The sequence below is a fragment of the Pholcus phalangioides genome, unplaced genomic scaffold (assembly GCF_987345545.1).
Source record: "Pholcus phalangioides strain wild (caught in Gottingen) unplaced genomic scaffold, Ppha-v1.0 ptg000030l_1, whole genome shotgun sequence".
NCBI classification, from domain to species: Eukaryota; Metazoa; Arthropoda; class Arachnida; order Araneae; family Pholcidae; genus Pholcus; species Pholcus phalangioides.
The window spans coordinates 6281415-6296654 of NW_028301620.1; the positions used below are offsets into that span (position 1 = coordinate 6281415).

Genomic DNA, 15240 nt, shown 5'->3' on the forward strand with positions numbered 1-15240 from the left:
CATTAGCAAAACCTAGTGAGTTCTCCCGGGTTAAACTAACTGCTCAAGATCACTTAGAGTAGTTGTGCTTAAGCTTTTTCCCATACCGCACCCCTAGCGTAATTTAATTCACCTTCCCACACCCCCTGACTAATGCGTGTTCCCTATTTGTTAAAAATTCATTTTTTTGTAATTAATTACATCAATTATTCACTAATTAATAGTTAAAGGAATTCTAAACTTGAAAGATAATTGCAAAACTAATTTATTGTAGAAAATTCCCACAGCTATCAACAAAACAAAATTAAAATTACTCTACATGCCGATTTTTAGCAACCAATTTGTTATTGTTTTTTCATAATAATATTGCAATTCAGATTCTTAGAAAGGGGGCAATCCTATTTGGTATCATTAACATAAAAAAAAAACTTTGCAAAAGCATCTGAAAATTGTGGTACGAGTGTGTCCTTTGAATCAAGCCCGTCATTTGGGGGAGTCAGGGGGCCATTGCCCTCGGCTCTTCTGAAAATACGCTAAAAATGATATATATATATATATATGTGCGTACATGCTCTTTGCCTCCCTGGAAAAAGTTGAAATGATGGCCCTGCTTTGAATCCCTCCAAACTAGGAACATTCAAATTTCATGTAACATATTTTTGTAAGTGAAAGCTAAAAAATCTGGTGTTGAAATTTAAGTATGATTCTTATTTGCGAGTTGAAAAATTATGTTTTCTACATCATTTCAATTTCCCTGAATAATCAATCAGCATGCTAAAAATCTTTTTCTCCATCTCCCAAAAATGCTTTCCCACACCCCTGGTTAAGAACCATCGACTTATAAAACCGAGAAATTTATAGAATTACTGATTAAACATTAGACATTATCCCGAGGTAAAAAAAAAAAAAAATGTTTTTACTTGTAATAAAAAGACAATTTTTTTCATAAACATTTTTTAGAATTACTTTAAGCCAAAATGCCAAAAAAAAGCGGAAAAGGGTTATTGAATAGGTTGCAACTTTGAATTAACTACAAGAACTAAAAATTAACTTTAAAAGCACAGTATAAGATATAGATTTATTACAGGAAGTTACAAAAATAGAAAAAAATGGCACAGTATGGTAGAGCAAAAAAATTTCCATCAGAGAAAATGTCGTTATAATTGAAGTAGCGAATATATTCATGTATAAGTTAATTTTTTTGTTAAAAAATTTATTCTTACATTGGGAGGAGGTCACCCCTATTCCCACTATAGCATGGGTCCACCAATTCTGGCCTGCAAACTGGGTTTCACCCAGTGCAGCATCATAGCCCACCTGGGCAGAGCAATGCAATTTCAATTCCTTGGAAAGTACTGTCAAGTTCGACACAACTAATGGCAATTGCTATGCAAGGTCATCTAAGGCCCCTCATGCACCAAGAGGCCTGCTGGCAGTGTCCAGGTGAGCCCAAGCATTTAGACAGCACTGTGGGAGAGCCAAAAAAGTATTAATCCACACAATACAATAATTACACCAGTTTGTGGTCTATAAACGGTGGCTATTACATCTGGCCAGTAGACTGAACAACTTTTACACAATTTCCTATAATTGTTTATTATAGAAAATATGCCCGTTGCACTTTGACCTTCACTTGATTCATTTAATTTTTTGATTAACATAATTTCAATTACAATAATTACAATGCACTATATATAATCTTTGTCATATCAATAAATTCTGGTTTTACTGAAGATGCCAGGTTCATCCCACTCCCGGAGGCCAAAATGCTTATGTTGTTTCTTGCGACAGAGCCTAGGTGTCTCATAGTTTTTCCAGTAGACAACATATACACCCATGCCTTGTTGCTATTGATACGATGGGGAATATCATAGCATTGCCGTCTCAATGATTTGGCAAAATAAAGGAGTGGAGGAAAAATATTTTGAAACATGTATTTTTTTTTTAAATTTCTCTAACTTGGGGAGGTGGGGTTACACACAGGCTTTAAATTTTTTGCCACTTTGGTGGTCCTCAAGTGAGAACGAGGGGTTGGCTTATATATGGGTATGTTCAGCAAATATAAACTTGACTTTTTTTTACTTGATAAGCATTCTGAAATAAAAAAAATCTAGATTTCTAATAAGTGTGGCAGACTAATCTGAAAAGGTTTGTGAAATAAGAGATTAAGACTACTGTGGAAAAATGATTAGGACCACAGACATGTTGACTTTCTTTTGTGAATTTATAATGCGCAAATTTAATGGTTACTATAATGTATTATGCCCAGCTCATGCTTTTTTGTTACTCACTTGTTAATATTTAGCAATCCTGCAGGTCGTCATGGTTTCTAAATTTTAACTAGTAATTTCAACTTTTTAATTTATACATTGTTGACAAAATTTATTTGCAATATATTCTAAGCATGAAAAATAACCCTAAAACATGGAGTTATACAGTTGATACAAGCTTCATAAGACCGATTTCTTATTCAGTAATATTTATTCTCTTTGAAAATTAGAAATACATAATATAATTAACACATTGTTCCCCATTAAGAGTTAAATCGTATTCTTATACTTGAACGTGGCCAGTGTGAGTGTGATGAATGAGCTTTTCCTTAAAAATCTGTTAATAACTCATGTGTTGTTACATTATTATAGAGATAGAAATTTATTAAATTTTCTGATCAATCTAAAAACTTTTATAGATTAATATAACTATTATATATAAATAAGTTATTACCTGATCAATCAAGTATTTAATTGGTTATTTTTAGATGTCAAACCAAACATAACACAGCATTACTAGCTATATAATATTGATGCTATAAAAATCTCTCATGTTGTTGATGCATGAAAAAAAAAAAAAAATGCAGAAACAGAAAAAGAAATCATGGATTATAAAATTTAAAAAAAAAATTGTCACATATAGAAGCAATTGTACTTGCAAAATTATCTGTTAAATCTGATTTTTCTAAAGTAATTAAATTTAATAATGATAAATTTTGACTAATCAGAACAGCCTTAATTAGAAACTATATTATTGATATTTGTTAAACATCAATCAATAACAATCCGTTACATCAATTACAGTGAAAAGAAAATTATTAACCTTATTTCTTTCTAAGAAATCTTCATCCAAGATCCAAGGCGCATCTCTAACAACCTCATCAACGTACCGACAGTGCCTGACTGCCTCATATCGTTCTTCATCTGTCATGACTGTTTTACCTTTATTTCTGTGAGTCAAGTAATCACTATTGACTAAAAAGAATGAATATTTAAAAATAAATTCAAATTGAAAATATAAATACGAACACACAGGCCACAATAGGCAAAATGCACAATGAGATGGCTAGCAGACTTCTGCGATCGCAATGAATTAAAATTAAAAAATAATAATAGTGCAATAATTTCAAAACAATGTAAATAAATAAATCAGTGATATCTTAAATTAGTGTTTCTCAACCTTTCTAAAAATAAAGAAGACCAGTAAAATGTCTGAAATAATTTGACAGACCATTTGTGTTCCTGTAATTTTCATTGTTTCGATTCTTTTAAAACATTTACCCCATTTTTTTAACGACATTTATTTGAATTTGCAATATTTACCAAAGTCATGAATACAAGTGCACACAGCGTTTTCATAATGTAATTTTTTATGGTAATTATAGCAAAAAATTATAAATATTTGTCAGGTTTAGCGCATTTTAGAGAGATAGATGGTCTGAGAGAAAAAAAAAGCCGCCTATCTTTCTCTAAACTGTCCCACCTCGGGGTCATTTCCTGAAGTTAAGAGAGGCTACTAATGTCTCTACTTCAGTGCCTCACGCCCCAGTGCATGAAATAAGGGAGGCAGGGTCATGTCTCCAATGGTGTAGATGGTAGCATGCTTTCTCAGTATGCAAAAGGACCTGGGTTCGTGTCCCAGGGGAGACAAGATGACTTTTCTTTCTGAGTTCAACTCAGCATAATATCTAGAAAATAACTGTTTCCTTAACGCGTTTGATCCTCATTTTTTTTGGAATTTCAATAACGATTGTTGATTGTGCCTACTTCTGACAAAGTTTTTGATGACAATTGGTTATGTCTCATGTTTTACGGATTATTATTTAGGATCCCCTATTTACTGAATTTTATTTTTCTTAATGAAATATGGTCATCAGAGCATTTGAATGTTTTTTCGTAAAATACATTTTTGTCTATTGTGATTTGCAGCAGTCCTTTATTTATACCTTTCAGCAATTTTAGCAGTAGTGTAATCCTTGGCCTAATTGAAAACAGCATTAATGTTTTGGAAACATAATTTTAAAGATTGCAGAGGTTACTATGATGCTCAGCACATATATTAATTTTATTTCGAAAAAGGCAATTTCAGAGAATTTCAAAAAAGAAAAGCCTAAGAATGCAGATGAACATCATGTTACTATATTTTTTTTGGTTTATTTGCCATGATTATAACTCTTACATTATTAAAAATATAATTTTGGAGGCTTGAAGTATTTGCTGTGATGTGCACCACAGACACATAACTTTTTGTTAAAAAAAGTCTTCAAGAAATTGACTGCGAACACTTTCGTATAGCAATCAAATCTCAACTAATTTAATAGCATTTCAACTGCTATGAAACTTGTATGAAATGGAACATCAAGGGACTGACCATCAACAAGTTTTCTCTATTATGAAGGTGTGCATTAAAGTACTAATCACAGACGGACGGGTGACCTATCTTTTGATTCCATTCAATACAGGTTTCTATCTGATTGAGTTAGATAAATTTTAATGTATTTATAGAAACAGTTCTGAGCATTCAGCAACCTTTTCACACAAATAATCTGCTTGTAAAAAATGGGCGAAAAAGAGTAATTATGTGAAGGTTTAATTTTTTTACAAAGGTTTTTAACAGCTGGCAGATGCAAAGATATATTTTAGAAAGAGAGAAAATTCACCTACCCCTGCAGGCAATCGAACCCACGTCCTTTCACTTTCCAGGTGAACGCCCTAGACCTGGAAAGTAAAAGGATGTGGGTCCAATTCTTTGCAGGGGCAGTTGAATTTTTTCTTTCCGAAATATATCTTCGCATCAGCCAGCTTTTGAAAAACTTTGTATGGATAGCAGAGAGTGACATCCTCCTTGGGTTTAATTTTTGCCTAGAAAGGTGTGGCACATATGTTAAAAACATTTTTTTTTGTCAATGCTTTTTTTTTAAGATTCTAGTGCTTACCTGCTTACACTTGTATGAGCCCAAGAAATACAGTACTTTCAAATATCAGGTCTATGAATTTATTTATGCAATATTATTTGAACAAGGCCTATACAAGTGAATGCAGGGGGTTTATATTGATGCAAGTATTTTTTTCCATTATGGAACAAAATTGGTAATTGTTGAATATTTGATATTATTTCAGTGTAATATATAAAAATATTTCAACCTATTCAAGCAACTAAACATTTGGGCAAAGGTTAAAGAAAAGGCCCAAGCAAAATCTAAGAAATAGCATAAGCTTAGAGTATAGGTGAATCCGGATTTAATGCATCAGATGGGACAGATTGAGTAAATCATCAAATCTAGGTTGAAATGATAATAGATATACACCACAGGGACTTTAACATATCATCCCTCTTATGCCAGAGACATGAATGTTGAATTTTTAATTTTTTGGGTTTATCAACTGGTTGGATTACTTATTTTGCTAAGTTTTGCCAGAAATGTGAATGTGTATCCTTCTATTGAAACACATGATACTAAACAGTTTAGAAAAATAAAATAGATGAATTATGTGTGTATCAAATACAATTCCAGCATGGGCAAATGAATGAAATATGACTTTTAACACTGAAAAGTGCCTGGTTAACCTTTGTTCAAACAATCTATGTTTCACTTACGACTTGAATGGCAGAATTATTGCCAATGCAACTAGGATCACCAATTTGGGAATTCTCATTGATGAGAAACTCAGGTTTTCTGAACATTGTTCAGTGGTGGTAAAAAAAAATGAAATAGAATGTTCAGTTTTATTCTTAAAAAACAGTCTCCCCGCATTCTCCTGAAGTAATCCTTCCACTTTTCTGGGGCTTAGTTTGTCATCGCTTGGAATGTGCCGTACAGTTTTGGAGCCATGCTCACAGAGGGACAAGAAATCGGTCTAGGGAGTGCAGAAAAGAACTAAGCATGCTCTTGTTGGTATAAGAGACCAGCTATGAAGAAAGATGTGATTTTCTAAATATGCTTACACTGGAAGAATGCAGGTAGAGGGGGATATGATTGAAGTGCTTAAAATTTTTAACCGGATAGATGGGATCTCACCATGAGTTATTGATATACTGTCAATTAACTGCTTCGACAAGAAAACACCAGTATCGATTGGTAAGGGACAATGCCAGGTTGTGGTATTGCACAGAATTTTTCTTTACTTAGGGTTGAATGGAATAACTTACCCCCAAGTGTCATGAAGTCTAACAAAATTGACATGTTTAAAAAGAAATACAATAGACATGTTTAAAAAGAAATACAATAAACATATTGGGATAAATCGACACACACAGCTACCCATACTTAGATATGACAACCGCAATTTTTTTATAAGCAATGTATTATATTTTCTCATAATTATCAGTACTAGCTCTTTTTTGGTTGCTGTATTTTGAGAATATCTTGACAACCATATTTTTCATGGGCATCTTTTTTTGAGATACCTCGTTGGAATTTTTGCCTGTTGTATGTGTTATTCGCTGTCTTCTCAAGATTGCCGAAGGAGCAACTGACCCGCCCTAGTTCCAGATCTAACTGTATGCCAGTTTACAGGATGCACAATGTGCCAAAACCATGTGCATATCTTTCTGCCTTATAGAATGGGGAAAAAAAAGCAAAACACTCAAAGGCTATTTTTGCAGTTTCAGTATAACTTAGATAATGTTAAAGAAAATATTATTAATGTTAAAAGCTATATGTTGCCCAAGAACTGTTCTAGTGGAAAAACCCAGAGAAATCAATTTAAAATAAAACTAAAGGTTTTACTCATCGTAAAAAAATCCCACACATTGGTTCAAGCATATTTAAAAATATCCCACATAAATAATGTAAAATATTAACATAAATTAACTACATTAAAATATTTAAAGTTAAGTCATATTTTGGGGATACAAAAATCTTTTACACATTTATGAACCTTTCATTCACCTTGTACTATCCTACTGAGGATTAAAAAAATGTAAAACTCAAACCAAGAAAAAACAGCTTACCCCCAACAATGAGATAAACATTAGGAAAAGAGTTTTTAGCTTGCATCAGCTGACGGGCATGTCCTTGATGAAAAAGATCATAAATACCATCTGCGTATACCCTGACACGGCGAGGAGCTAAAAGAGGAAAAACATGCATCATGAATCTGACAAAATTCTTTCTCTACATAAAATGAAAACTTTTATTTAAAATAAGGATGAAAATCGCACAATAGGATACAGTAAATTTTCATTTCTTGTAATGTATTTAGTACTTGGAACACAGAACAAACACACCTCAGATGATCCAGCTTTTGTTACATAGGGAGCAAATATATTCAACAGTTTCCCATAGTTGCTATTTATTTCTGAGAGGAATATTTATATGGTATATCTGGAGTTTATTTAGTAGTAACAGTAGCACTCATTAATTATTTTATGCAATGTAACCAAGTCATTAGATTTATAAAGTACTAATTAATGTTTTCCATTTAAATACAGTTGACACTTGTTATAATGACTCCCCTGATCCATGGAAACTGGAATGAAGAAAAACATAGCACAGTTGTTATATGAAAACATTTAGGACTTTTCCTATCCGTCATTATAATAGAATGGTCGCTATAACTTGAGGATGTTATAATGAGCAATTATGGTAAATTTATGTTTTTCAGGGACTGTCCACATTAACAAACTATCTAGTTATCAGATGTGACACTGGATCCATTACCCCTCATTAATTGAAGTTCTACACCACCAGCAAATTAAAAATAAATCCCATTCATGTGAAATTAAATACATTGGGATACTGAAAAGTCTTCAAAGCTGATGTATAGGTCCAAGATAAAACAAGGATATTGTTACTTATAAATGCTCTCATACTTTTAAATTGTCAAAAAAAAGACAATTTAGATTATATTTGTCCAACCCATGGCCCTCTGAGTCAACCGATGTTGTCTGCAACCTCAAACCTAATAGTTATATAAAAATGAACTAGGGGCACATTCATAGATAACTCAAGTCATGGTGCAGCTCCACATGACTCACAACTGTCATATTAACAGATCTCTCAAGTGACTCGCAATATATTTACAATCACTCAAGGGACTGCAGTTATATTTACAGATCACTACAATGATTCACAACATAGTTCTAGAGCACATAAGTGGTTCTGAGCAGATTTTCAGATTACTTAAGTGCCCTGCCTTGCAGTTCAACATCATTCAGCCTGCGCTACATTCCCAGATCATTTAAGTGACCCACGGCATATTAACAGATTACTACTTAAGTGATCTGAGGCATATTTACAGTGACCTGTAATACATTTTCAAACAAATGAAGTGGCCTGCACTCTCCAAAAGGTTGAGCACCTTTGATTTCGATGGAAGATTTGTATATACAGTAACAATAGTTACTTAAAGCTCATGGTGTACTTTTAATAAAATGGTGCATTTAATAAAGAATGTCCAGGGCAGGGTCTACACTGGATGAAAAACTTTGCCAGCAAAAAAACCCCTTTTGTTAAAAACATTATCTTACAAAAGTGTGCAGTAGGTTTTTGAGAGCATGAAAATCTAGAAACAGTGGGGGAAAAAAAGTTGAGTTTATCATGAAACAAAACCTTGTAAACTTTTTTATAGTAAATTTACACACTATCTTCTTGCAGGAATAATGAAATAGAAAAAGGGTTGCTGGCAGGAGATGTGACGAGAGTATCCTTCCCAATGAAAGCTCACATATTTGACATATTAAGTATGCACTGATGTCACTGACGTGCTATAGCACTTCAAGTACCCAGATTTTCAGAAAAAGATGCATATTATTTAAGTTTTATTTGCTATGATACACAACTACTTGACAGTTCAAAAATTTATACTATAACATATATTTAGGTGGTATATACATATGGTGGTTCAGGTAGCACCATATAAATCAAATAATTATTTCCACAGGGGAAAAAAACATAGGAAAAATTTAATTATGCATCCAAAGCAATATATCCCAAAAACTGCAACCTACATCACAAAACAATCTGGAGGAATTCAAAGAAAAGTGTATAAAACACACTGTTACGGGAATTTTTACAGCAGATTTTCAGTTTGCTGAGGGTTTGTTGCAGAAGAATCTGCTTTGGGGATTATGAAATTGAAATACAGATTAATGACTCACCAGTTCCACATGCTGCCATCTCTTTTGTTATTTTAACGGCATAATCACAAGCAGTTCGTTCATCGATTGCTTCTGGTTCATCACTAAATGGTGCTGGTTGACCCAAACCTTTCTATAAAATAACAAAATAATAGTGATATAAATGAAGTTTCACTTTTGAAATCGCACATGAAAATGATCATTTTGATTGTATAAATGAATTATTATAAGTGAACCATTAGTTTTTGGTGATGATTAAATTTTTCATGTGATAAAAACACATACTAAAAACTCATATGTAATATTTATAATTACAGTGCTTATGAGGAATGATTATTATATTTTTTTAATGGGGGCAATTCTAGTATTACATCAGCAGATTTTTAGCAATTTCTGAACCCCTCCCCCTTGTCAGCAAAACTCTGACCCTCCTCCCCGTGGGAGCAAAATTTTGTTGGCCCCCCCTCCCACTGCATATTGCAGGGGGTTCTCAAACTTTTTCCACCCACAGCACCCTTTACCCTAATCAACTCTTATCTGCAACTCTACAGAGCACACACACACACACAGTTTAACAAACAATCTTTATGAAAAGCCTCCGTTGGGTTGGCGCCGCGCAGTTTGAGAACCCCTGACATATTGGATTCAGAGGAGCACACAGGGAGTTGGCATAAGGAGATTGTGTTCTTCCCGTGAGATGATAAAAAATTCATTTTCGATGCAAAAAAAAAATATTAAAAAAAATTGAAATATCGAAAGGAAATACCTTTCTACACGTTGTTATAAACAATTTATGTTAATTTCAATGCTATTTAAAGGCTAATAACTCATAATTTATCCCTACTACTAACCATACACGCACCTTGTCTATATCCCTCTGTGAACTTCTAGCGAATTGATACACGTTGAAATGTGTGTGTATGTGTAGTAAACCTGACACAGTTTGTTTCTGTGTAATGCTTGTTGTGTGTGTGTGTGTAGTGCTTCCATCTGCCATCAATTTTTCTAACTATGAGTGGAGTGAAATGATTGAATATTTGTATCATTGTAGGCCTGTTGCTCTCTGTGGCGAGACTATTTATCGGGCCTAGAAGTTGGGAACCACAGAAAACAATTTATCCCTAAGAAATTCATTGTTCCCCTAAGCCAGTGATGGGAAAACGTTTTTACTATTTTACTAGGCCAAAAAACAAAAGAAAAATTTTTGATGAAAAAAACTAAAATTTTTATTCTCAGAAGTGAAGCTCCGCAGATTCAACGGTGGGCCAGATATATAGAACCTATAACCGGCCATAGTTTGCTCATCACTACCCTATAAGCCTTTCGTGTCCCCTATAAAGGTTGATCCTGCATATCCCAATGATTGGGATTGACCTTTGAGAATATACACAGTGAGTCTGACACTGTAGTGATTTTTGCTATGAATGCACGAGGATAATTTTTTACATGATAATAAATTGAAAAGCAAACACACTAAATTTTAAGCTTGTGTTTTGGCATTAATTAATAGAGTGGAATAATGATTGCCATTCTAGTTCACTTAGGTGGTTGTTTAAAAACAACCATTTGAGTAATTTGTGACAATTACTTCTTATTTAGCTATTTAGCTACAGATGAAATTTTATGTAATTATTGTGGATGTGCCTAGTCTTGACTATAGCGCAAGATGGACCCACAACATGATTGGTCAAGTTCATCAGTTAAAAATTAAATAAATACACACAAAAATATACAAAGTAAAGATAAATATAAATAATACGAAGAAAGGAAAGAATATTTCATATTTTCATAAAGGGTGGTTGATAATGTAATCATTAAGCCCTCCTCCCCCATTATCAGAAGTCAGCAAATCCAAAACCACATTCACCCAGAAGCTGATGCAATACTTGAATGGCCCCTTGTACAATTTGAACTTCTTGATTTTAGTGTTTCGAAATCAAGTTAATTCATTTAAATGGCTTTTGTCAAATTAGTCAAACCTGAGAGACACGACACGCAGCCTGATGAGTCGTTAGGGGCTTTATCGTGCCTGTACATGACCCATTCGTGTTTATGAGACACTTTTCTAAGCAAGCTTCTGTCCTGGTGCGCTTACGACTCCTGCTTTTGGGCTCTGCTCCATTAACACTGGAAAATAATATACAATAAGTAATCAAAAAAAAAAAAAAAAAAAGAAGCTTATCGAGAAATTCATGCAAACATGTAAAGCTTCTTAATTCCTAAGTCATAAAATTAAGCAGAAAAAAGGATAAAAATATTATTCTCATTTACTGTCGGCTGGATGTAATGCAAGAAAACGAAAATTTGGAAGAATAGGCTATATTTTTCTTCATTGTCTGCATAAGGTGGAATTTAAATAATGAGTATAAAAAGACAGAATTCTATCCACTATGACACACAATTAAACACACACCATCAGTGGCGTATTTATAGGGGGAGGCTAGAGAGCTATTGCCCAGGGTGACAAGTTCAGAGGGATGACAAATTTGAGGAATGAGTGGCCAAAAAAATTTTAAGAATGAGAGAAGGGTGGCAAAAGTTATATAACCTTAAACAAATCTGCCTCTGCAAGACAATAAAAAAAATAGAGGTCAGTGAGTGACCTAGAGAGTTCGAAAAAACGTGGGTGAGCAAAAGAATGGCTTAGAGCATGCAAATGACTAAAAGAGTGACCTACAGAGAGAGCAAGAAACCAGGCCAGTGAGTGACCTAGAGCAGTGCAAGCATGTGAATGACCAAAAACGTCACCTGGAGCTCGTGCAAGCATGTGAATGACCAAAAGAATGTAAATGATCAAATGCGTGACCTATAAAGCAAAGAGTCATCTAGAGCATGTGGAAGCATGTGAATGACCAAAAAAATGTGTAAATAATCAAATGAGTGACCTATAAAGCAAAGAATCATGTCAGTGTGCAAGCACGTGAGTGACTTGGAGTGCGTGTGAGAATGGGAGTGACTAACTTAGAGACACAGGCATACTTGCAGGAGTGGGGGAAGGCCAAGCCAGTTATAGCACAAGGTGGCAAATTTAAAGAAAGAGTAGTCAAGAACATTTGACTACAACTAGAGAAGGGCAGCAAAATTTGTGTAGTCAGGGCACAGACAGCAAACCATAAATGCATCTCTGCAGATAATAATCTGTTTTTATTGTTTCAACAGTGGATACCTTCAAATGAGTATACATGTGCACTTTCCAGGGGTGAAGACAGAAATTTCGTTCGGGGGGGGGGGGAACCAAAGTGATAGAACAATAGATTTAGCCATAATTTTCCCCTTTTTCGGTCATTTTCTCACATTTCGGGGGGACCAGACCCCCCTCCCCTGCTACTTTCCATGTTATCTTGCAAAGTTAGTAGTTTTGTTTATGAAAAACTAAATGCATGAAACCAAAAAACCAAACATAATATTTAAAAAATTATAAGAATCGTGGCACGGTGGCAGCATACTTGCAACTGGGATTTATTTTTTTCAGATATATAATCAATTCAGTGGCGGATTACCGCACAGGCGCATGAGGCGCGTGCCTGGGGCCTCCAAATAGTTGTGTGCTTCATCCTACATATGAATTTACATGCGCATCAACAAATCTCTTGAACTAAGTACAGTATCTGCTCTCCCTTTTTTTTTTTAACCGCAATTTTTTTTTCTTTTTTTATGTATACTGTACGTATAAGAGTTATGGAAGAAAAACGGGAACTGAAAGAAAAGAACAATTTACAAGACGCAGCTCTCAAGGGCCAGTTCTTTCCCGACAAAGAAAGAAGAGACATTGTAAAGCGATCATTCAGGGAGGGTCATTTTCAAACAGTATTTCCCTAAGGGCACAAGCAGCAGGAGGGGGGAGAACAGCAGGTCCTAATGTCTGTCCGAAATGAAAATTGGAGTGAAGGCATAAACAGATGTCTCATTCCACAGTATTAAATGCTTTTATGGGCGCCGATAATACGACAGCTTTGGTGTCAGGATATTTAGGTGGTGTGGTGTCACTTTTCTCCTGATGCCCTAACCTCTTAACACGTTCTAATATTTCTTAATTGCTGATCAAGTCCTGACTATGTCTTTGCACGAAATTTCATATATTATTTCAATGGGTTTCTTCAAAGTTAATCCAGCAATTTCGGTAAAATCTGGCACACCGTGGTCTAATACGTACTGGATTAGCGAGAGTCTACTGCAGGGGTCTTCAACCTATGAGGCACAGCAGGCCATATTGAAATATTTTATAAAGTACGCGGGCCACAATGTTATACTGTGGCATTTTTCGTTATTAAACGAAACAGGGGGGGGGGGGCATAATATAGAAGATTTTTATTCACTTTGAATACAAATAATACAAAGGCAAAGGCCACAACAGGCAGAGTGGCTGAAAGAGAAAATAATAATTAATATAATAATAGTAAAAATAAAATAGAATAAACAAATAAAAAATAATAATTTCTAAAAAAAATTTTTAAAGTAATTTCTTTCATTGACAATAATTTTAATTCATTCTAAAATAATTTTAATTCATTCTGAAATAATTTCTTTCATTAAATTTTATTCATTCTGAACTAATTTCTTTCATAAAAAAAAATATAATTCTTATATTCCCTCTATTGAAGAAATGTTTTTCTATTAAATATTATCAGTATCTTTATATCAAATCAAATATATTATATTTGGGATATTATCAAATCTTTATTAATCAGTAATATTAAATTACTAAAACTATGACGGATTCTCCATTTTTGCCGTGTGGCTGAAGGCACCAGGACGGACATCTTAGATTATTAAAAATATGATGCAGAATTTTACTGTGATTTTTTTTTTTAATGGCAGTGTGATTATTTTTCATCTAGTACCAGAGAATATCATTATATTTCCTTATCTTATTTTTGTGTTTATGGTTTTGGTGATGCAAAAATAAAAAAAAAGTTATGATTTTCATAATATTGTTCATTTTAGTGAACCAATCTCGTTCTTATTAGGGCCAAAAGGGTGCAGTGGTGGATAAACGCAAATTTGTGGGTGGGGGCGGTGGTTGTGACCATGTGTTCAATTTTTCAGGACGGTTCTGATTTTTTTTGGAAAAAATTCTGAATTTTCCCCCTTTTTTAAGCAAATTTATTTTCTTGGTTTGTTATTCAGTCAAAAACGTAGAAAACATTTTTTTTCCATTTAATTTTTCTGCTCTCGGGGGGGAGGGGGGGGGGGGTGACAGCCCCTACCTTTAATCCGCCCCTGATAGGGGGGCCTCCAGATCAGGTTGCGCCTGGGGCCTCCCAAAATCATGATCCGCCACTGAATCAATTGGTTATTGTTATCAAGAACTTATTTTGTAAAGTAAGGCTATAAATGAAATAGGACTTCTCTTAATGCCTGTCCACATACATCAGCTCAGTTCCCATTCAATCTCTGATGCATCCGAAACATATTAGGATCAGGTTCTGAACAGTGCCCAACAAGTCTGTAGGCAAGTATGAATGAATAGGCTAGTAGAAGGAACAATATTTTGTGAACAAAGACTAATTTGTTTGTATGTAACTTTCACCTGTCTTACAGGAACTGAGAGAGTTAGACTAGAGAGAATCAGACTAAAGAAGAGTGTGAAATTAGAGCGAAATTAATTTTGGACTTGACAGTTTAAAAATAAATAAAAAATTCCAGGAATCAGCCAAACTTTTCAGAAGCAAAGTTTTTTTGGGTGAAAAGAAACATTAAAACAGCCAAAATTTTTTTTTTTTGCAATATAAAAATTAGGAGATCATATTCTATGGAGATAAAAATTGGAACTTCTACAGTACTAGAATAAATGTGCACATGTAAACTACTCAGGGCTCCCCCTCAAAAAAAAAAAAAAAAAAAAAAAAAAATTATATATATATATATATATATATATATATAAAATAATAGGACAAGGGAAGGGTACTC

General features: G+C 33.9%; 1 protein-coding gene across 3 annotated transcripts in view; it reads right to left on the reverse strand.

The window, feature by feature from the left end:
* LOC149067496 (choline-phosphate cytidylyltransferase A-like) overlaps positions 1 to 15240 on the reverse strand; it is a 35653-nt gene that overhangs the window by 11153 nt on the left and 9260 nt on the right. For all 3 annotated transcript variants that reach the window (XM_089252724.1, XM_089252723.1, XM_089252725.1), the window contains exons 3-6: positions 11310 to 11457; positions 9352 to 9463; positions 7204 to 7320; positions 3073 to 3224 (exon numbers count right to left, since the gene is read on the reverse strand). In XM_089252724.1, coding sequence (XP_089108850.1) covers positions 3073 to 3224; positions 7204 to 7320; positions 9352 to 9463; positions 11310 to 11457 — 529 coding nt within the window. The remainder of the gene's footprint in view (positions 1 to 3072; positions 3225 to 7203; positions 7321 to 9351; positions 9464 to 11309; positions 11458 to 15240) is intronic.